At 41.6% G+C, this 24,153-nt stretch overlaps 1 protein-coding gene across 12 annotated transcripts in view; it reads right to left on the bottom strand.

Moving 5' to 3' along the window:
- The window catches only part of NRG1 (neuregulin 1), a 499,123-nt gene that overhangs the window by 227,695 nt on the left and 247,275 nt on the right, over window positions 1–24,153 (bottom strand). For 2 of the 12 annotated variants that reach the window (XM_082204822.1, XM_082204823.1), the window contains exon 3: window positions 16,404–16,465. The exons of the other annotated variants lie outside the window; for them this stretch is intronic. In XM_082204822.1, coding sequence (XP_082060948.1) covers window positions 16,404–16,437 — 34 coding nt within the window. In that variant the 5' untranslated portion in view covers window positions 16,438–16,465. The remainder of the gene's footprint in view (window positions 1–16,403; window positions 16,466–24,153) is intronic. 12 annotated transcript variants of the gene reach the window in all.

The following is a 24,153-nucleotide window of genomic DNA, read 5'->3' as shown; positions in this document are numbered from 1 at the left end:
TCCCATTATAGCAACAATTATATACTGGGATTTACGAATTTTGTCCTCCCTCAAATGGCCTCAAATATTATAGAAAAGAAGGCACACATTTTTAAAAGAAGTACAACCACCCCACAGTGCTTGGTGACTAACATTCTCCAAATTTTCCAGTCAATCTCCTCTCCATTGTCTGTATCTCATGCCTTTACATTTCAGTGTTTATTTAGAGACTGGCCTTATGCAAGCTGCACATTTGATGCCTATCCAAAGGTCAAATGAGAAAAGAAGTGAGATACAAAAGTGAAGATCAAGCAAGGAAGCTGCATTCATCCCAACACCAGCTCCATGCATAACTTATCAAGTCTTGATAGTTTATCATTAAAAGCTTTACCACGTGAAAATGATGCAATCAGCCACATGCCACTATTCTCAGATGAGTTAATTATAAAAGAGTACACATCTGATGCTAGTTTTCTTATTTTGGTTATGCTTTAACATCAAGAGCCATTTATTACAGCAAATTCTACCAGCCTGGGAAATAATGCTAGCACTGGGCACATCCCCAAGGCTGGCTCCAAGTTTTCTTTAGCCACTTCCAAGGACAACAATGAGGATTCTGCAGTAGTCTCATGAAGGGACATTAGGTAAAGGTAAAGGTAAAGGTACCCCTGACCGTTAGGTCCAGTCGCGGACGACTCTAGGGTTGTGTGCTCATTTCGCTCTATAGGCCAAGGGAGCCGGCGTTTGTCAGCAGACAGTTTCCAGGTCATGTGGCCAGCATGACTAAGCCACTTCTGGTGAACCAGAGCAATGCACGGAAACGCCATTTACCTTCCTGCCAGAGCAGTACCTATTTATCTACTTGCACTTGATGTGCTTTTGAACTGCTAGGTGGGCAAGAGCTGGGACCGAACAATGGGAGCTCACCCCGTCACAGGGATTCGAACTGCAGACCTTCCGATCAGCAAGCCCTAGGCTTTGTGGTTTAGACCACAGCGCCACCCATGTCCCTGAAGGGACATTAACAGATCCTTTTAACTGAGCTGTCCTAAGCAGCTGCCTAGTGTGTCTGCGTGGCACAATGCATTAGACAGTTTTCCTGTGCTATCCTTCTCTGTTTAAATAGTTCTTATTAACTGTTAGTTTAGCAATTAAGAGTGAAAGTATATGCCTGAAGGGTAAAGTATATATTTAATATAAAAGCTGCATTAAAATGAAAGCAGCAAAATGTTTTGTGGCACCTTCAAGACTATGAACACGCAAACATGGCTACACAGTGGAATGAATGAAAGATGCAAAGAGCAAACTTTCACTCTAGCACAGATCCCATTCATTACAATGGGGCTTGCACTCTGGGTGAGTTCTCAGCTGTTCTCATATTAGCAGAACAAGTGTCAAAGTGCATATTTTGGGGGCTCTAAATCAACAGCTGCTCCATTCCAGAGGGGACACAAAGGTCAAACTTTCACAACCATCCCAAGGCAGCATTTGAGTAAGAAAAATGCTTTTGACACAGTCGGTCTTTTACTGTGAACATACTTTATGCCACTTTGCTGTTTAGGCTAACTGAGGAATGAGAAAGGATTGGGCCTGAGATGACCACACTTTCCAAACATACAGCTGAGAAACGCATTAGAATGTCATATCCTAATGCCTAAAAGGAGTCAGTAGACAAACCAATTTCATTTTAGAGCCGAATATTGTACGGTGGGCTTTCTTAGAAAGACACAGGAATTTGCTATGGGAATTCATTTCTGACTCCCCCACCAGCATTCAGACTCCTCTTCTTTTGGGGGACTTTATCTGTTTGAGAATTCTTTTGGGAGAAAATTTTGTATAACATCAGGGGCAGCTCCCATGAATTTTCAAACTGCTTGTCTAAAAGCCAGGACCAAACAGAAATGGTGTCTAATTAGTGCTTTCTCTTTTGCTTGGTTCCACACTTTGTGCTGTTCCCACAGTGGTGTTATGGGTACATAAATTAAATAATCCCTGACTACTTTTCCTCTTCATGAAGTGGGATATTGTCACAAATTTGCAATGGTGACACAACAGTCTGACAATGAAAAACTGATGCAATGTTTTAAAATAGTTACTTATAGAAAATTCTGGACATAGTAAATTGCACTGTAAGGCAGCAGGAGAATTAGGCTGCAATCCTAAGCTTGCTAACTGGAAACAACAGCCTTTGAAATCAATGGAAAATACTACAGGGTAAATGTGACAAGTTCTGACATGTCAAAACAATTTTATCTCCTCCTCCTTCCTCCATCTCTCAGAAACTTCATAACAAGCCTACATGCTTTTTAGGAGTGCCACCCTCTTGACACTTTAATGTACATTATATTTCTAGGAATAAAACATGCTTCTAATGTGAAGATAAAACATGAACCCTTATCTGTCTCTAGCAGCACAGTGAGTGCAAATCATACGTAAACCAATCTACATCTTATTTATTTAACCAAGAAAATAACTCATGCCAGACAAGTCAAACTGAACAGAATACTCAAGAAATTACAGCCTTAAGTGGCTGTTTCCTGATTTCTCATCGACAAACTGCCCACTAGAGTTATTGTTTTAGTGGAAAGGAAATCATTTACAATTCCACTTGTAAAGATTTTTGTCAAAAGCCTCCTTCACTACACAGAAACTATTTGAAGGGATGTGATTATTTGGATTGTGAAGCAGGGAGCAGTTTGCATGACTCGATAACTGTAGCTTGCCATGACGGCATGGATATGCCATCCTTGAGAGGGGAATGTGCTCATAGCAATGTTGCTCCTCTGCTGTTTACTGCTGTGCTGTGCTGAGGTAAGGCAAGGTTTCACTAAGTGTGTTAGTCTGTCCAAGGCCTCTTTCGGTCTAAAGCTTATATATGAGCCTGCGTGTAATTTCCCCCCTGATTTACTAAATGCAATCCCTTCAATTGCTTTTTGACTTTCTATATTTAGAAAGAGCAGACATGTTTTTATTACCACCTTGAGCAAAATATTGTCCTAATTTTTCAACCACTTAACCCACTGTGTGTATGGCTGCTCCCGGCAATTAAAATCCGCACAGCAGGATTATTCAACCTGGACCAAATATCCAATAAGAGTGTTGGGGGGTGGGGGTGGGGAGAGGCTCATTTTATTTCATTGTGCACAGGTTGTACAATGACGTTAAAGGAATTATTATTATTATTATTATTTTAATGTTACTATTTAAACACCATGGCTATGCAAATGGTGCTTACTGGAATTCAAGGTATAAAATCAAAAAAGGGAAAGAAGAAAAATCAAGCGTTTGGGGATGTTTTTACTGTATATTTTTTCAGCATGGTACTATAGTTACACAAAGAAAAACCATGAAAGAAGGCCTGGAAAGAACAACCAAGACAGGTACAATCTTCAGGAGAAGAGGACAACTCCAAAATATGGCAGGAGGATCAAGAAGGGCTGTGCCCACTCATATTTTTTGGGGCGTTGTCCCTGCTAAACTAGAAGATGCATGGAAAGCCATTGGTGCAGACAGATGTATTAAAATGTGCTAACTAGTCAACAGAGGCCCATTTGCTCTTGTCTTATGTCAGCTTGTACATGCTATCAACACCCAGAGACTGATACTTTCCCTAACTAGAATGTGGTGTGTTCCAGATGTTTCTGGAAAAGACACCTTAGCTATCTTTTTTAAAAAAATAAATCACCATTTTTGACATTGTAATCCTTATGAAAAGGAAGCAGGTTGATTGCTTGTATGAGCTCAGGGCCCGGAGCAAGGTGAAGCACATTTATCTTTTTTGAAGCACATTTCAAAAAAATTGGGATCCCATCCAATACCATTGTAATATGCTTGACCTTCTGAGCTGCACATAACATAAAAGAAACTGTGGACCCCAGGCCAGCTCTTGTACTGGGTTAGATCAACAGAGCTTCAGCTTAAGTCATTTCACCTTTGAAGTCAATGAAACAGGTTTGATTCAGACCAGCTGAAGATCTGATTCCAATGTTCAGGAAATGTCTCTGTCTGCTTTGGAAAACTAAATCCAGCATCCAACACCTGCAGCCTTCCAGATGGTAATTATTAAGGATCTCATGGGTGTTTCTCCCCCTGCTTCAAGATTAGTAACATAATAAACTAATAGTTTTCCTTCAGGCCAGTGTGCATATTGTGACTTCTTAGCACATAGACACCACCTTTAAGTTCAACAACTGTCATGTGTGGTTCAGTGTCCATGTTCAGTGCTTAACTGCATATATTGGTTAGTTTTATCAAGACCATAACAGTTCCCTTTTCATATATGCATGGTGAAATGGAGAAAATCTCATTTAGTTGCTTAACTCGTTTATTTGGTTGCATGTTGATATGGGAATCTCATTTATTTGCTTAGCAGCTTACTAGGTGAAGATACCCTCAGAAACAAGAAGTTCTGAGGTACTGAAACGAAAATAAGGTAGGCACCAGACAAACCTCTTTGAGGAGAGAATTCCACCACTTGGGATAACAATGCCAAGAAGGCTATCCACTAAAAACTTTAATGTATGGGTGTGTACTTAAAAAAATGAACTAGGTATATGGTTGCATTGCTTAGAAGCTGAACTTTTACTTCTCTAGAAAAAGCATGCAAGCTAAACCTGTCTGATTCATCAGCTCAATTATCTCATTATTTTTGTGGATCTGGGCCTTGGATTTTTGGCAACGGATCCTAGCAACCCTGAGCTGTGCAGACCTATTGTACCTGTAAATTCTTGTGTAGCGTCTAGAGCTGTGACATCTGGCATATATCCCCACCCTCTTTTCTGGTTTATACACTCATTCACTCATTTCACTCCTGGCAATGAGTTTTCAACAGGGGACATAGTTTTGACTGAACAAAGGCTGGAGGGCTGGCAATGTTGGCTCCACCTACTGACTCACTCCCACTCATGCTGAGTCTGAGACACAGGCAAAGGACTTTTTAACTCCCTCTCTCATGCTATGAACAGCAAAAGCTTGTCTGTAGGACAGGGGCCCCCAACTGTTTCTGGACTACACCTCCTAATACCCCTGGCCATTTGCCATGTTGGCTGGGACTGAAAGAAGTTGGGGCCCCACAATAACTGGAAGGTCACAGGCTCCTCAACCCAGAGGTAGGAAGAGAGTTGGAGACCCTGGTGCCCTCTAGAAGTTACCTAGGCATCCCCATGTCTGTATCTCTTGCTTTGTATATGGGAAACAGCCGGGGTACACAAAGGGTGGTGGTGATTCTGCTCCTTTCAAAGGCTCTCTTGATGCAAAAGATGGGATTAAAGAACCTCTGTGCCTCAACTTCAGAAAAAGTGTCAGAGCTACATGAGAGTGTGCAGAGGCAATGCTATTCCGGTGAAGTCAGAAGGGAAGTGTGTGTGTGTGTGTGTGTGTGTGTGTGTGTGTGTTATGCAGCCAGACTCCCAGCTGAGATTTGATGCGTGTCATGATTGCAAAATATATAGCGCTTGTTTCACTAATCCCATCCTTTCTTCCTAATCTTGTATCCGAGAGCTGACCAGACTTAGGCTCTTTGTACATACATACATACCATACATACATACATACATACATACATACATACATACATACCATGACTTCCTGCAAAGAATCCTGGGTACTGTAGTTTACTCCTCACAGAGCTACAATTTCCAGCACCCTTAAATTACCATTCCCAGAATTCCTTGGGCGAAGTCATGTGCTTTAGATGCACGGCCTGTATGCAACCCCGATACACTCTTTCCTAGAAGTAAGTCCCACTGAACTCGATAGGGCTTAGCTCTGAACAGATGTGCGAAGGAATGCACTGTTAAATTCACTTAGCTTCAGCAAGTTTTGTACACTATAATGCCTTCAGGCTATACCCTGGAATACTGCTCCTCATGCCAGACTTAGGGGTTATAGTGCCAGTTCCATTTATAACAGTTACTAAAAGCCCTGGTAAAATATAGTAGAATTTTGTCCTGCTAGGTTACCTTGTCCCTATCAGTGGACAAGTTGCAAAGATCCAGGTAGGACAGAAATATTAGCGAGCCAGCTATAAGTTGGGTGTGGCCAAGTCAGTTAGTATCTGCTTATAGCAGGCATAGGCAAACTCAGCCCTCCAGAGGTTTTGGGACTACAACTCCCATGATCCCTAGCTAACAGGATCAGTGGTCAGGGATGATGGGAATTGTAGTCCCAAAACATATGGAGGGCCGAGTTTGCCTATGCCTGGCTTACAGTAATTGAGGTGCCACACAGTGACCAAACCCAATTTTGTAGTTAGGGCTGGGTGATAGATATATAATCCCAAACTGGTTTGAAGTCCATATCGTGATATCGGTTTCATAATTTCTGACCTGGTAATATGTTGGGAATCATGATGTGTGTGTGTGAGTGTGTGTGCTATGCAAAAATAATGATGCAGAGAAAACTGTGAAACCAGCCAATGCCTGTACATAAAAGGTAAAGGGACCCCTGATCATTAGGTCCAGTCGTGACTGACTCTGGGGTTGCGGCGCTCATCTCGCTTTATTGGCCGAGGGAGCTGGCGTACAGCTTCCTGGTCATGTGCCAGCATGACTAAGCTGCTTCTGGCGAACCAGAGCAGCACACAGAAATGCCGTTTACCTTCCCGCTGGAGTGGTACCTATTTATCTACTTGTGCTTTCGAACTGCTAGGTTGGCAGCAGCAGGGACCGAGCAACGGGAGCTCACCCCGTCACAGGGATTCAACCTGCCAACTTTTGATCAGCAAGCCCCAGGCTCTGTGGTTTACCCCACAGCACCACCCGCATCCCATGCCTGTACATAGCTCCATCCTTATTTCAGACACTGTGATATATCAGCATATTTTGGTGTTTAGCTGGTGATATATCACAGCGCTGAAAACCATATATCTGCCAGACCTAGTTGTCATACCACTGAGATTTGGAATGTGTGCAATTAGATAACAAACTGGCATTTTTAATATAAGGGAGCAACCAAAGTGAAGAAAAACACATTTCTCTAATCAGTGTTATATCCACTTTTTATGTAAGGAAGTGGGTTAGTGCATCCTCTGAGTCTTGTTCTCAGTGAACCTAATAAACTGGGAACCCTCTGCTTAAATGTCTCTTATGAGTAACAAGTGATACTGAGAATAGGCAAATTTTTGCTGGATATTTGTGGACATCTAAACATGCTGTTGCACATGAGTCGTATAATTGCTCATAATGTAAACAATTATACTCAAATTCTAGTTTGTTAGAGGATTGCGCCAGAACAGGCCAAGATGGGTTGCTTGTCAGTCACTGGTGAAACAACTTGTATTCATGCTAGTCATTACCAGCGGCTGACTCACTGTAGCAGATTTGAAATCCCCTAAGGATAGTAATTCTGGAAAGAACAGTCACTTCCTATCCAATAGAGTAGCAGACATATTTTATGTTATCATTTTAATTGTCATAGATCCTGAGGGGTGGAGGGAAACATTCATGAACTAATAGCGATATATACAGTTATTCAGATCTGTAGGAAACAGCTCCAAAGAACCCAGGGTCAAAGCAGGTGATTCATTAAATGTGTGGGTTGCATTTAAATATTCCTTTGTCTTGTCCCCTAATTTTATTTCCTTTTAAAAATAACAGTGGAGGGGAAGGAAGGTGATCAGCATTTGACCATGAAATGTGTGTGTGTGTGTGGGGGGGGATTTAACACTTTCCCACCTACGCTGTGCTTTCAGTGAAAATCACCCACCCCACCCTCCCAAATGCAAAAGAAATATGGCAGTGGGTAACCCTGAAACGGGACACAGATGGTGCTGTGGGTTAAGCCACAGAGCCTAGGACTTGCTGATCAGAAGGTCGCAGTTCGAATCCCTGTGACTGGGTGAGCTCCTGTTGCTCGGACCCTGCTCCTGCCAACCTAGCAGTTCAAAAGCACGTCAAAGTGCAAGTAGATAAATAGGTACTGCTCCGTCAGGAAGGTAAACCCTTTAACCCTGAAACAAGATTATGAAGGAACAAGGGTCCGGGAGCTTGAAGCTACATGGCTAAGCTTCTGAAAAAAAAGAAATTATTAAACGTCTGCTGTGAATGGATGTACCAGTGGAAAGGTGCAAATGAAGCATTAAACATAAATTTTAAAAAGCTCTGATAACACACTATCCTGGTGAGATGGCTTCTCTATTACATGCAAAACCCTAACAGAGAATCAGATCTCCTATGAAAGATTTATCACGACAAAAAATAATTATGTGAGGGACGTGTTGCAGCCACTTTCTGGTTGTGATTCAGGAGTCCATTCAGGAGATGCATATACACCTTAACTATTTAGAATTTTCTGAGATGCTCCAAGGGGTGTGGTGGTATCTTATTTTTAGGCAGGGATGCTGACTTGAATAGCAATCCCAGCCATGTCTGCTTAGAAGCAAGTCTCACTGAATTCAGTGGGGTTTACTCCCAGTTAAGAAGGCTTCGGATTGCAGTTTTAGCCATTATTAGAGGGAAGTGAAAGACCTCTATTCAAGAGCAATCACTGGAGGATCTGCACATCTTTAATGGAGAACAAGCTTTTTCATGGCAGAAGTTGGAAATAAGGAATGCTATGACATAAGACACTATTTAAGGGCTAGTGACAATTGTTCAGGATATGTCACAAGCTGAGAGTTTATATAACTGCCCGGCCCTATGTGCATTCATTCAGAAACAACTCCTTATGCATTGGCTGGGCCTTACACTCAAGTAAGAGTGTGCAGGTCTGCAGCCTAAATTCAGGCTTTGGGTCTTAAGGAATGTATACACGAGAGTCTGGAGAACTCGGCCAGAGGCCAACTTCTCAAAACACTTTGTCACTGCAGCCTGCACTTGTGTTTCAAACATTCATTTCAACAAGGCTTGCACCAGAGAATTCCCCACAGCACTGTGGGAAAGGTATCTACAATCTCAAGATGTCATGCACTTGGGTCTCTTGGGTGCTCAAGTGCAAGAAATGAAAAGCAAATATAAAACAAAGGGCTCAGAAGGCATCCTTGCTTGTTTCTAACTATTGAATTTCAACAATGCTCAGGAGTTGCCGTATTATGTGGCCAGGATTTAGAACACCAGCAGTATAAAGGGCTGCCCTTAAGAGTTTGTATTACTGCTGCGTACATTTGAGAAAGTTACAGTTTCGTTCCCTATAATTACTCTTCCAGCCCCAGGCACTGTTGAAAATACTACAGTTTAAGAACAATTGCTTTCTTAGTCCACATGTAACTTACAGGCAAAATAACCACCCAAGAGCAACATAAAAATAGTTTTGGCAAATATGTAATGGGCTCATGAGAAAAATTACACTTACACTTATTTGTGGAAAAACAATGTGGGAAATCTGGACTTTTATAAAAGCGAGGCGGGGAGGGGGGAGAGGAGTGGTGTTTAGGGACATTGAGGCAAGAACACAAAACGAGTAGTATTGTGTCGGGATGCTGTTAAAGAAAACATTCCTCAGCTAAAGATGACATTTAAAGCAATCATTTGAAGGAAACTCTCGCTGGGTATAATTAAGCAACTCTGCACCATCTACATTGTGAAAGGTAACTGTAATAATTATATTTCTACTGCTCCTAACCATTCATTTTGGACTGGCGCAACATGGCTTTATTTTTTCCTATAACCCATTTCACCTCCCACACCTATTAAAAAATACCATGTTTATGGGTCTTTGGAGTGCTTGCAAGGAAATCCAAATTTCTGATTTTGCTGCTGAATGGCTTTAGAGTTGCTTTCTGCTCAGAGGAGGTGCGATTCACTTGTGCATGGTATTGCATGCATGAGCACAATTCTTGGGTTGGGGGGTGGACATGAATTGGGCTTACATTAGATGTGCATTGACACATGGTTGATGTACACAGGCAGAAATACAGGGTGGAGGAACCAGATGTTACTGCACACTTAAGCTATGACAGAAAGCAACAGCTCCCAGTCTCTTCATACTCTCCCCACTGTCGCATATAATGACTCATAATGTATGGCATGATGTGATAGATATCACAGAGTTGGAGAGGGCCTTGAGGACCAAGTTAGAGCATTCTCAAAAGATGGATGATCGGCCTTTGTTTCAATAATTCTGGTGAGGGAAAGCCGCTTCCCAGGTAATTTATTTCATTGTAGAACTGCACTAACTACTAAATGTTTCTCCTAACCTTCAACAGAAATCTATCCTCTTGTACCTTAAGACCATTAGCCCTGTCCCCTTTTCCAGTATCATAGGACAGGAATTTACATTTCCTGAAGCAACCACTGATTATGTTCTTTGCATCCAAAATGCCAGTAACCTCACACACATTAGCTGTTAAAGGATTCTCTAGTCACGAGGGAAACTAGCATCTCAAAACCTGTTTTTGGGTGTCCATCATTTAGTTTGGCTGTTGCCAGTTTCACCCTTCCTGGTATTTGGCTTCTGTCTGTTTAAAGTTGGCTATATTACAAGTTGGTCGTTCTAGCTTGTATAAATTTTGTTAGTTGTATTTCTTCTTTATCAAGGCTTAGATCACATGGCTGTTATCTTAATCATATGGTATGCTGTATACATTTAGTAGAAGAACAGGAAATAAACAAGGAAGTATCACTATCATCTCCAACGGCAGCTGGTAATCTGCATCTGGAAGCTCAAGGATGACATGGATGCGATCATCATCTCATGTTCTTCGTTCCAGCATTCAGAGGTACAATGCCTATGAATATTGTAGGGTCTCAGGTCCACCTTCCTAAGTTGTCAGTTGACAAGAAAAAAAATAGCCTGGCCTGCTCTTGAACCTTTATCTTGGGCCCCTGTATCTTCTCACCATGAGCCCAAATGGGACACTTCAGGCCTTTATCTGACCTTCAGGACTTTCTCCCGACCCTGCCTCCTCCCCACTCTACACCCCTCATCAACCCAGCTCTGTGCCTAGAGTGCTTTACCCTACCTGGAAAGGGTCTTGAACTGTGGTAATGCTTATTGCTTGCCTGAATGGAGGCTAGAGGATGTGTGGGTATACACACATGTATAGAAACCTCTGTTATTGCATGACTGGAATATAGCTCATTTCATAAAGGTAGCCTTCAAACCATTGCTCCTCCCACTTTAGCTTCTGGCCATGCCCATTTTTATATCAGGTTAAACCCAGCACTAGCATGAAGCCACTAGAAGGTTGTCCATGAGGGCTCCGCAGCCATGCTTTCACCTTGATTTCAGGTGATGCTGATCACAGAATGGGGTTAATAAATATGAACATTTGATGACGTCTGGATGTTATGCTGCTGTTAAAGGCAAAGTTTCAAGGACTATTTCATAGCTGTCTATATCAACCATAAAGTGATATGCAAGTGTATGAAACAAGTGTGTATCTGGCATCAAATGTTCAACACTTTATTTACAACCCAATTTTGAATGTGAGATAGAAGGGGAGGAGATATTCCAGAACTATTGAAAAGGGTTTTTGAAAATGCGGAGTAAAAGGAAGGCACTCCATGGCATTTGTGTCTCAGAATCTCTCAAACGGTGACAGCCTCTGAATATATATGATGTTTATATAAGAACAAAGTCAAACCCCTTTTTCAAAACATTTTACTTACATATGCAAAAATAGTGCCGCCTAACTGTCTGGTGGTTGACCAAAATAAACAATTTGCCCTAATAAAACTGAAGTCTTGCACATCTCTTTAACAATCTGCAAATAAATCTTTCATAGGTGAGGTTAGAGGTTTCTCATAAAGAGCCACTGATTCATAACTACCACTGCACCATTCCCTTAAAAAAAAGAAAAGAAAGAGGACCTCTCCTTTTACTTCTTGCTGCCAGGATCTCAGTAGTTTTCTGACCTAGAGCTTTCTCCAGCCACTCGCTGTAGCTTGCAGAGGACTTCGTTGATAATAGCTGCTTGGCTACCCAATATAGCAACATCAGCCAATCAGAGGTGATTAATGGAATGTGGACCTCACCAAATTTATGGCCAGCAGCTGCCACTTAGTCTCTGGGGCCAGCAAATGGTAGTTCTTAGAAAGTCCATAGCTCGGTGGTACAGCACAAGAGCTTAATCCCAAATTCAATCTCCAGTTAAAAAAGATTTCAGGCAACACAGCATGAAAATACTGTCCGGTGCAATCTCAGTCAAATGGAGTAATGCCAAACCAGATGGACCAATGACCTGACTCAGTTAAAGGCAGCTTCATCTGGCTTCTGCTAGCAGTTGCCTACCCAGTTCAGTTCCCTAGGGAAACCTTCTTACCCTTACATAGCCTGACTGAAAACAAAACAACCTCAAAAAGCTTGCCTCTGTGGTCACCTGGACGTGAACATTCCTTGTCATGGAGAATGAATGAAGTGAATGTATCTGCATACCTTCCCATTTGATTTGTACCTGTGTGAGAGAGCCAGTGTGGTGTAGTGGTTAAGAGTGGTAGACTTGTAATCTGGGGAACCGGGTTCGCATCTCCACTCCTCCACATGCAGCTGCTTGGTGACCTTGGGCTAGTCACACTTCTTTGAAGTTCCGCAGCCCCACTCACCTTACAGAGTGTTTGTTGTGGGGGAGGAAGGGAAAGGATAATGTTAGCTGCTTTGAGACTCCTTTCGGTAGTGATAAAGTGGGATATCAAATCCAAACTCTTCTTCTTCTTCTTCTGCTTACCTGATGGGAAAATATGGCTTGTATGGTTTGAAGCCTGTGCTTAAGCGAGCTATTAAGTACTACTTTTCAAGGATACTAACATTTATTGCACACTCACGTAGTGCTAATGGACTATTAAATACATATTTACTAGGAATTAAAAACCAATTTGTCCTCATTAGCTTGTCAAGAACGCAAACAGTATTGAAGGTGCCTAATGTGTTCACAAATTAACCAAGACTGACAGGGCAATCCTATATTCAAGTAATTCCCTCTGAGACACTATGGGATTTTTCAGAAGCCTCATTACACTAGCAGAATACCCAAGCCATGACAAGTATGCTGAACTCCACCGATATGCTGGTGGAAGATGTTCTGCCGGTGTAGCTGTTCCACTGGCATATCTTGACAGGCAGAACAGCCAGAGAAGGGTTGAGTCATGGGCATGATGAAGACAGTACAGGAGAGGAGAACTCATAAGCCATACTCATATTCTGTGCTTCCCCATATCACATTTATGCTCATTTTGATAGGGGACCTGGTGCAAGGAATCTCATTTCCATTGGTTGCAATGGGAGAGGGGAAATTAGAAAATAGCTGCCCCTGTCAGTATGACCACCCTGCCCATTTGATCACAACAAAGCATAGGATATAGTGTAGCTTAGCACCCAATCACAGCACTCCACCACAAGCCTATAAACCCCACGTAGGAAGTGAAAAACTCTAATGATAAGGCACTGGTGCAGGACTCTGGCACACCTAAAGAGCTCTGAATGGGGGACTCTGGTGGCTAAGAACAATGAAGAATGGGCACTCTGCATAAAAAGAGAGCAGTTTTGTCAGATTGTATGAATGAACTATATGAATCACCAGAATGACTGGATGCATGAGCAGAAACCACATTCATTAACAGAACTGTGTGCAAAACAAAAATGTAAATGTAGTTGTTACGGTAATTAAAATTTAAATTAAAGCTAATTAACTGGTCGTGATGGTGATGCTGCTGCTGAACAGTCCGAGTCCATATTCACCAAAGGCAAAGGGTCTCACGCCTCTGAAGATTCGAAAACACTTCCATGTTAATTCCTAGGGAAAACGCTGTCTTGGAATGTGGAATGGTGACTGAGCAGGGGAAAGCTACTGACTAATTCTTGGAAGCCTCTGTAGAGTCATAGTCCTGGTGTATTGAAAAACGAAATTCATGGCTTCCATAGGGACTCTGAACCATCCGAAATAATGGGACCAAATTCACCAAATGGTCAGTTCCCATGATCTGTGTATAAATGATTGATGGTCTGTAATAACGTCCTGCAGGGCCAGCCCAAGGCATGTTTGCTGAGGCAAAGGACAGGACAGTGCCTACTCTCCATCCATGTACTGAAGATAACTGAGAGGCAGCTGACTCTTACTTCAGCAATGTATACCATCCTCAACCGCATCCTGTGAAGCAGTTTTGGTTTAGGGGGTTCAGGACAGGTCATGTTGCATATACAGCTCTGTTCTTCTGAAGAGGAGAATGGCTAAGGCAATCAGGAGGAACAGCCTAGTGTCTGTTATATTAAGCAGTTGCTTCACTCTGCCTACTGGTAGGACCTGATGAAGAATTTTATTATTATTATTATATAAAAAACAACATTTTTCTTTGCCTTCCTGAATTTGATCTGGGTATGTGCCCATGGAACGCTCTATGCAACAGATTCACATCTGATCTCGAAGGATTCTCTTCTAACAGCTGGTATGTGTTTCATCTCTCTGACATAGCAGATTGGGGCATCATGGATATATTCACAAGCAAACAGCAGCCAAATGACACCGTAACTGTGTCACTGTGACACAGTTTGAAATAGTAATTCACTGTTAAAACCAACGTTCAAAACGCATTTCATAACCTAATCAAAAGAGCACTTTTATGAACATTTATAAAGGAAGTACAGACGGGTAACTTTAAAACTGTCAGGTTCAAACAAGAGATTACAAGTGCACAATAATTTGCAGTTTCAGAGTCTGCTTCTGAATTCTTCCACCTACTGCAGGAATTCATTCATCCCATATGTACGTAGGAAGATTAAAAAAACAAAAACATAAGCTTATTTTGTAATCAAAATAACACCAAGAGCAGTTCCTTTAAAAACAAAAACAAAAAACCACTGAGAGTCTTGAAAATTATTGATGAGCCATGAGATTTCACTGTTCATTTTAAAGGCGTAGTATAACAAAGGGGACGATAAATTTTAGGTTTTAGTCCTTAGGGTTTTTTTTGTCCAGTATATAAAAATGTCTCCTTTATCTGTGGACATTTCAAAAACATATACAATAATAAATGATTTACTCCATAAAGATTAATGGGATTTCACTGTTGTCTGAGACCTGAAGCCATCAATGCAGAAACTGTTCCCACACCCAATAATTTGCAAGGTGGAAAGTGGCCAGTGGAAGGGAAGGCTTAACCCATTCTGTAGCCGCTGATTTTCCTCTGGCAATGCCCACCTTCTCCAAGGCCATTCCTACACCTCTCAACACACCTACATAAACACAGACCTCTGCCAAGCTTACTTCTGTTCTAGCTGAGGGAGGAATCGGCAGGTAAAAGGGAGTTTGTAACCCGTTCTTCCATCTACTCTCTGGCACCCATCTTGATTTTTTTGAAGATTCAAGCTTTGTCGCACCATACCCAAATGCTATATTGTCTTTTCTAGTTGTGGATATCACCTCCATTGCATCACTCACCATTGTTTAGTCTGTTCATCAGTGAGCAATGAGATGTGGTTTTCCAGTATGTACTAAACTGGCATGGCGCCAACGATTTTGTTCTGCGCTGTCATAGGCTGGAAATGCCCCCAGCAGAGGTGAGTTAAACTGTGCCTTAGACCCCAATTATTTCAGAGCAGGGCAGAATGCCTCAATGCAGCCGGATCATGCTCCATCTGCTCCTAATCCATGGGGATAGGGCATTTATTTCAAGGATGTTCTGATGCCCAGAAAGCGACCACAAGAATAAAGCTGTGTTTCAGTTCCTTCCTTTCCTTGTAGGAGCAGCTGTTGTAGCTTCTCACTAGGAATGACGTTCTTTGCCCCAATCACTTGGCTGCAGCAATGTTTGAAGGTAATAATGATGATGATAATTATTATTAAGCACCTAAGTAATGACACACTGTACACAGCAGCAAAAATAATAATTGTATGTTAACTGTTTAAGGGAAGTTTTAAAATAAATGAAAGGAGTGAAATTATTCAAGAAAGAGAACTGTCAACACTGAAAGGGAAAAAGTGTGTAAATTAATCTGCAAACAAGTATTACAGAGGGAAAGAATAATCTAAAACATTTTTTTTAAAGTTGCTTCTTAAAACAACAACAGTGGAGGATGAGCAAGAGAAGCCTGAATTTCTAACAGGTCATGAATTCAATAGTTATAATACAGCCCAAGAAAAAGATCAATGGAGAGATAAGGAGAGAGAGAAACAATTTGTTGGAAAGTTGAAAAAATGTATGCCTTTTCAGCCAAATTTCTAAGAGGAACAGGCAGTCCTAAATATTATTAGTTTATTAATAACCGTGTTTCCTCCTATAAGGGTCTGATGACTTCTGTTTCAGTGTATTTGAAGAAGTGTGCGTGCACACGAAAGCTTATACCTAAAACTCAGTTGGTCTCTAAGGTCTACTTTATAATTTTTAAATTCTTCTAGAAGGATTCTTTTAAAGACTTTCTTAGATCATATAACTTTTTTTTGAAGACTTGATTCTTTTAAGGCAGTTCTTAGGTTTTTAAGAAGAGTCTTTTTAACTTTTTTAAAAAAGAATTGTTTTAATTTATTTTGACTAAGGCAGACCAACAGGGCTACCTACTTGAATCGTGTTTCCTTCTGTCTTCACTGTGCATTTTGCTTCTTATCAATGTTCCAATATGCCTTGAAAAGGAAGGTGAAAAGTGCTTTAGCCCCATGTGAGAGGCTTGGTAAATGTGTGCTCAGGCAGCATTACACCATAGTAAAGAATGAAAAATGTTTCATAATCACAACAATTTCATTTGTTTTGCTGTAATTAAAGTCCAGTACATTTCTCTGTGTAGTTTTGCACAACTCTGTTAATGAACTACTTGAATACGGTACACTCTATTTCTCAGTCCTGGACCTTCAACTGATAAATACACATGATCAGGCAAAAGGTGACTTCTTCCAAAACATAAAATTCTATACAGTGATGAGAAGGAACACTGAACCATTCTTCTCATGTTCAGAAGCTGAAATATATTAATTCCTATTATGTTCACCCCAGGAAGCATAGCACCAAGACTGGGCTAAAAGTAAATATTTTCTACCAGAACATGACAAAACTGTATCTGACAAGTTAAACACTGGAGGGAGTTTTCGGATAATTCAGTGAGAGCATGTGGGTGCATGGAATTCTCTGCTCATTCCTTTACTGAATGCTCAAATATTCCCTCACCCCCCCAAAAAAAAAATTCACCAGATTTTCTCATATTTCCTCTTTGTCTGAGGACCAAATTACACATGATGCTCAGTAGCATGAAATTTCCCCTTCTGGGACTTTATCCTTCCTGTCACTCCAGCCCAATCCAGTTGTAGAAGGGATTCTTAGCCCTTTGATAGTTTTCCTAAAGAAAATTTGCCTCTTCTCAGCCTGCTCCCCAGCCCCACCAGAATAAAGCACACATTTCTCCTTTGCAAAGGAGCTTCATGGGTTTGTTTGCTTGTTTTAGGGGGAAAGTCCTGGAGCGGTAAAGGTTAAAATCCCTTCCCCATATTGGTTTTTCATTCTAAATTGCACTCTTCACAGCTGCATTTGGTTGTCGTTGCTTTTTAAAGAAAGCATCCTACAATTAATACTCATCCCCAACTTCTCCTGATTTTAGCTGATTTATGGCCTTGCACGAACAATAATTTGACGCCATAGCAAAAGGTATGGGGGCCAGGCCCCCTCTGCTCCACTTGTAATTTGAGCACTGGAGCACATGCAGAAAGATTGTGTGTCAGTCCCCAGCCAGGTACACGGGATGGCCTTGATATAATGCTGTCACTCAGAGCAGGCAATTGTGGCTTCAGAGACATCAGGGATGTGACACAGTATAGGGCCATTTGTTTTGCTCTTGTTTTTTGTTTGGCTTTAAACAAATCTGCTCAACTGGCCAGAGCATGGGATCGATATTAAGAGGAAGAAGTAGGAGGTATATCTATCTATCTATCTGTCTATCTATCATCTATCTATCTATCTATCATCTGTCTATAATCTATCTATCTATCTATCGATCTATCATCTATCTATCTATCTATCTATCTATCTATCTATCTATCTATCATCTATCATCTATCTATCTATCATCTATCTATCTATCATCTATCTATCTATCATCTATCTATCTATCTATCTATCTATCTATCTATCTATCTATCTATCTATCTATCTATCATCTATCTATCTATCTATCTATCTATCTATCATCATCTATCTATCTATCATCTATCATCTATCTATCTATCTATCTATCTATCTATCTATCTATCATCCATCATCTATCTATCATGTTTTTCTCCAGCTTTTCTCCAGATAATACAGGGCACCCGCCACCTTTATGAAACTGTGACACACAGTGATGCTGTGAGTTGGTTGGGCTGAGAGACAGCAAGTGGCCATGACTTCACAATGAGTTTCATGGCTGAGCAGAGATGTTGAGCAACATCTCCCCGGCCTGAGTGGAACACTCAATCCACCATGCCACACCTGCTCTTGGTCAAGCAGGAGGTAGGAGATAGGAGAGATCAAGACAAGACAGGAACAGAAAAGCCAGAAGGTAGAAGAAGGGACAAAAATACAGGGGTGGGGGAAGGGATAAATGCTGCAATAGGATAATGGCAGGTGGGGAAAACAAGGCACATGCGTTGAGTGTAGGGACCTATTTTGTTTAGAGCAAAGCGATCTCAAGCAGCTGGAGTGTTTTATCTGCCTTTGGGCATTTGAGACCTTACAGTTCATGTTTCCAAGCTGTTCTTGGCAGTCCTAAAGGAATGGCAATTCTTCACTGTAAATTAAATAATAATAATAACAATATTGTCACAAAATATACAGTCAGAAACTGGTGCTTTAAGAAAAGGCAGCTAGCAAAATGGAGTTTGTTGCCAGAAACATGACTCTTCTTTTCAAAGATATGGATTTGTCCCACAAACTAGAAAACGGGGAATAAAATCTTCACATAACTGTGATCTAGTTGGCGTGTTTCATTATGGGGGAAGCACTACTGGAAAAGTTAATACAAAATGTGGAATCAGGTCACTTTTAAAGACAAAGATTTGACAACTCAGCCATAAAATCTGAATAAGTCACCAAATTCTGGGCATAAGTTACAGACAGTGCTTTATGATTTCAAGCATTGTTTTATTCTTGGAAGCAAATTCTTTTAGCCAAAGGGTAGTTGAGTAGCGATGTAAAATTGCACACATGTACATACACTTAAAGCAAGCACAATTCATTTCATAGTGTCTTTTTACATGGATTTATTGATTTGGATTTATTTTACTCTTTCTAAATTAGTATTAGTTGAATTTAATAATCTGCCTTTGGTCCTCCCAAATTGCAGAATAATGAATGAATTGAAGAGCAAAAGCAGTAAAAAGCTGGTGTTTGCAAATTATTCAAATAGCGCACTGCACTAATAAATGATACTGGAGTTTATTTTTTTTACCCACTGTACGGGCAGAATGGACCCATTGTGAATATTTGCTATGGAACAGCTCTTGTTATATGTCCTATAAATCATTTCTGCTTCAAGAATATGTAAAAATATTAGAAACAAGTCTGTTTAGGGAAATGAAGTAATGGAAGTCAATGCAGGAGGTCAGAAGAGAGATAATCCAGAGAGTATGGGGAAATCCTCAGAGACCACTCTCTGCATCTGTTAGAGATGCATACAGGTCTATAGATCCTCCCTCCCCAGTCCTTGTACTGTTCTCGGAATACTCAGAATATGTTTGCACCAGCTGTTTTTCATATAAAGAGACCAAAGGGTCATCGGGGAAAATACACATACAAAGGACATTAAGGGGGCAATGCAATGTATAAGTGTTTGTATGCTAATCTTAGGAGTCTCTATGGCAAGCTGGGCGTAAAGTGAGTACTTGGTGCTGGAGAACAAGAGACAAAGATGTAATGGGTGTGTTAGAAATATGATGGAATGGACAAAATAAGTGGGATATGATTATATGTAGATACAAAGTCTGTAGAAGGATAGGGAAGGGTGTATTGGAGGGAGTTTCAAATGTCAAAGGCGTGCATACAGTCCAATAAACCAGATAAATTGAGAAGAACAAATTCTTCAGCAGAACTGTGATGGTTAGAAACAACAGGTCTGAAAAAGGGAACTGGGAACATTCTCCTGATGTTGAGGAGGAGGAGGAGCAGAAGGGGAGGAGGGGGAGGAGTTTGGATTTGATATCCCGCTTTATCACTACCCTAAGGTGTCTCAAAGCTGCTAACAAACTTATTTCCCTTCCTCCCCCACAACAAACACTCTGTGAGGTGAGTGAGGCTGAGAGACTTCAGAGAAGTGTGACTAGCCCAAGGTCACCCAGCAGCTGCATGTGGAGGAGCGGAGACGCGAACCCAGTCCACCAGATTACAAGTCCACCGCTCTTAACCACTACACCACACTGGCTCTCAGTGAGAGCAAGTTGCAAATAGGGGAAAAAAAAAGATCAGGGAGGCAAGCCAAAGGAGAAAGTATTGCATTAGTGGGTGACATAAACTATCCTCAAAGGCCTGCGCCTTTGAAAGTTTGGCCACCGAACCAACTAGAGGGGAAGTGACTCTGGACTTAGTCCCAGAACCTGTCAAGAGATGCAGATATTGTTGAACTGGCGCTATCAAATTCAGCATATTTCTAAGTGAAAGATTGCCCAGGAAGCCAATGAAGAGCCATATTTAATTTCAAAAGAAGTAACTTTTTTAAAGGGGGGTGGAGCGGGAGAAGAGGATTAATTAAAAGGAAGTTGAAAGGGAGAGTCAACAGCGTCAAATCTCCCTGGGAAGCTTAGAGGTTCAAACCACAATAATAGATGCCCAGCTAGAATGTACACCACAGATTAGGAAAAGAATGAACAGGATCAAGAGGAGACCAGCATGGTAAGCAAGCAGAGTCAAGTCAGTTATAAAAGACAAAAGGGCTGCCTTTAAAGAATAAAAATATTGCCCAGATGAGGGGGAAAATAAAAAAGAAGTACAGACTCTGGTAGAGCAATGTAAATTTTAGTGATGGGGAAATTACTTGAGGAGGTGCTTGAAACCTTTGAGCCCCCAGTTTGAGGTGAACACACACAAAAAAGCAAGTCTCAAATTGAGGCCTGCAACTCACTGCCATCACTCTCTGCTACTCCTTCTGCAAGAAAAATGCCCTAACCTTGTGCAAGTAGGAGGGGATAGCAGGCAGTGGACTCCAATTTACCCAGAATATATTCTTTTCCATTGTGTATCATGGAGTTTCTTCGTATGTGCAGAACTCTGTAGCTGGCCAGAATGAATTGGAGCAGGCTCAATACACAGATATCACAGACTGGTTGTAGAGTGTTGTAGAGAGTGGTTTGGAAGAGAGATTCTTACTCTCTTGAAGCAGAGTTAGCACAATGGTGATTGCTACAAGCACACTTAAACTTGGTTCAATTTATAGCTACCCTCATACACCTTTAAGTCAACATTCCCCATAAAAATACTTAGACTAAATTGCAGACATTTAGCTTTGCAAATAAGTGAATGTTTCGCTTCCAGAGTTTCCAGAAATTACAGCAAACAGGTCTCTTTCTGTTAGCAGTAAACTGAAGATGATTAAGTTTCCAAATGACTTGAAAGAAAAGTACTTGGTTTCCTTACAAAAAGGCCCACACAATATTTGGGGTAGCAAAGATGCAGGCTGTAAAATCTCCCTTTGGGAGAAATTTAGTTCACTTGGCTTTTCTTGCAGTTGGGAGCCATATCCACATGACTTCTTGCTTGTTTCAGGAAGCAAGAAGGGTGGGGGAGAATAGGAGGAGCAAAACAAAAGACTGCAGGGAGCCTGAAAAGTGCCATGCCCATGGGCAACCTGAGCTCAGGTTAACTCTTTCATACATGCAAGTGTGAGTCATTGTGGGGGCATTAGGCATTAAAAAAAGAGAGAGGACACACTTATTGATAAAATAAGGTAAAGGGTAAATGGACCCCTGACCGTTAGGTCCAGTTGTGGCCGACTCTGAGGTTGCAGCGCTCATCTTGCTTTATTGGCCAAGGGAGCCGGCGTACAGCTTCCAGGTCATGTGGCCAGCATGACTAAGCCGCTACTTAAACCAGAGCAGCGCACGGAAACGCCATTTACCTTCCCGCTGGAGCGGTACCTATTTATCTACTAGCACATTGACATGCTTTCGAACTGCTAGGTTGGCAGGAGCAGGGACCGAGCAACGGGCGCTCACCCTGTCGTGGGGATTCAAACCGCCAACCTTCTGATCGGCAAGTCCTAGGCTCTGTGGTTTAACCCACAGCGCCACCCGCGTCCCTATTGATAAAATATACATGTACTAATTCATTTGTACAGATGCTAAATTATGGATAATGAGTTGCATCTAACAGTGCTGTTCCACTTATGCAACAGATTTCCACTTGCGCAATGGAACTTCCCCCTCCTCACTTCTGTATGCTCTCAACCTCTGCTCTAGTGGGTTGGGGGATTTGGATGGGGCACAGGGAGAAGTCCTGTTGTGTGAGGCTGAGGCTGTGACCTGTGTGACTGCTTGATGAGTTGTCCAGGTGCTAGGTGGAAGGCCCCTGTTCAAACCCTATGAAGGCGCTTTAGCTTTAAACTAAACTAGGACTGAACACCTTCTTCTTAAACTATCTCTGTTTACAAGGGTTTGCAACTAACATTGCTTTAACCTGGGTCAAAATTAAATGAGTGGGCCGTTTTTAACTGCAGGGGCTGCAAGTTAAGGACACACTTTATTTTTTCACTCTCTTGTACTATGTAACAGTATTAATGCTAGGATTAAATGCTCTCTTTAGATATATTTAAATACTAGCTTTAAAAAAATAAAGTTTTCTACCACTTGCCTATCTCAAAAAGGCATCTACACAGAGGTTTTTTTTATTTAAATTTAACTGATAAATTGGTTAAAAGGTAAATGATTAATCAACCTTTTTCTTTGTTGGCTGGCTGCGCTCATATCCACCCCTTGGAAGGTCTCAGTAGCAGTTTGTTACTTTATTTTGTAATCCTCCTCTCCGCGGAATGTTATGCATGCTGGCAACTAGTAAAAGGACCAAGAATGTGAATGAAATAGCTCATACCAGAAAGTCCCTGTTTCTTGAGGGAGAAAAATGCGAAAACAATAGGAAGTTATTTCCAGAAATCATTCATGAAATATCAAAGGCACCACCAACAAGCTCTGTGCCCTTTTCTCTCTCATCTTCAGCATTCATTCATAAGAAGAATGATTCATGCAAGAACTATGGTGAATGGGCAGCAGCTTCAATAGGCCCACCTATCTTGGCATATGACAATGTAAGTTAAATGAGTTCATTGAACAGGGAGAGGGTGGGCAAGCCTATCAGGAAGTTCAACACGCCTCTCCCTTTCTGGACAAAACTAGAACAGTGCTGGCATTTCTCCCCTGGACTTCTTAAAAGCATAGTTTCTGAATATATGTAAATTAGGGGCTCTCCTCCCCACACACATTAAAAAACAATGATCTCTCTCTCTCTTCCTCTCTCTCTCTTACACACCCATTACAAGTTCAGTTCAGTTCTCAGTAATAATTATAAACAAACCTTCCCTATCAATATTTACATGCACACAGTTGCCTCAAGGAAGCTCCATCCATCAATATGCTTTGACTTGTTAGAAACTTGTTTAAGACAAGCCTGTACAACCTGTGACCTACCGGGCCAAATGCAGTCCAGCCATGTATGGTAGCCCACCGATACTCAATAAACATCCTGCTTCTGCTTCCAGCTTGGGGCTTCAAAAGCACATCGGCTGTCAAGTACTTGGCAGACCACAGTGTTTGGTTGTTGAGCTGTTTGGCTCAGTGGTGTAGGCCTCGCTTAAAGAGCACAATAGTATTAGAAATCATGCCAAACAAATGCTGCAAATCTGAAGCTAGGTCACGTAGGGCCTTAGTAGGCTAAAAGGCATCAGCCCAAGAACATAAGCAGAATTTGCTGGGTCAAGCCAAAGACTCATCTCGTTCAGCATGCTGTTATCACAGTGGCCAACCAGATGCCCATGCAAAGCCCGCAAGCAGGACCTGAGCACAAAGTAAATGGTATTCAAAGTTTTTGGGATGCGGGTGGCACTATGGGTTAAACCACAGAGCCTAGGACTTGCTGATCAGAAGGTTGGCGGTTCGAATCCCCACAAGGAGGTGAGCTCCTGTTGCTCGGTCCCTGCTCCTGCCCACCTAGCAGTTCGATAGCATGTCAATGTGCAAGTAGATAAATAGGTACCGCTCCAGCGGGCAGGTAAACGGGGTTTCCGTGTGCTGCTCTGGTTCGCCAGAAGCGGCTTAGTCATGCTGGCCACATGACCCGGAAGCTGTATGCCGGCTCCCTCGGCCAATAA

This window comes from Podarcis vaucheri, assembly GCF_965113315.1.
Source record: "Podarcis vaucheri genome assembly, chromosome: 17".
In the NCBI taxonomy this organism is placed as follows: domain Eukaryota; kingdom Metazoa; phylum Chordata; class Lepidosauria; order Squamata; family Lacertidae; genus Podarcis; species Podarcis vaucheri.
This window is presented reverse-complemented; position numbering and strand designations above follow the sequence as displayed.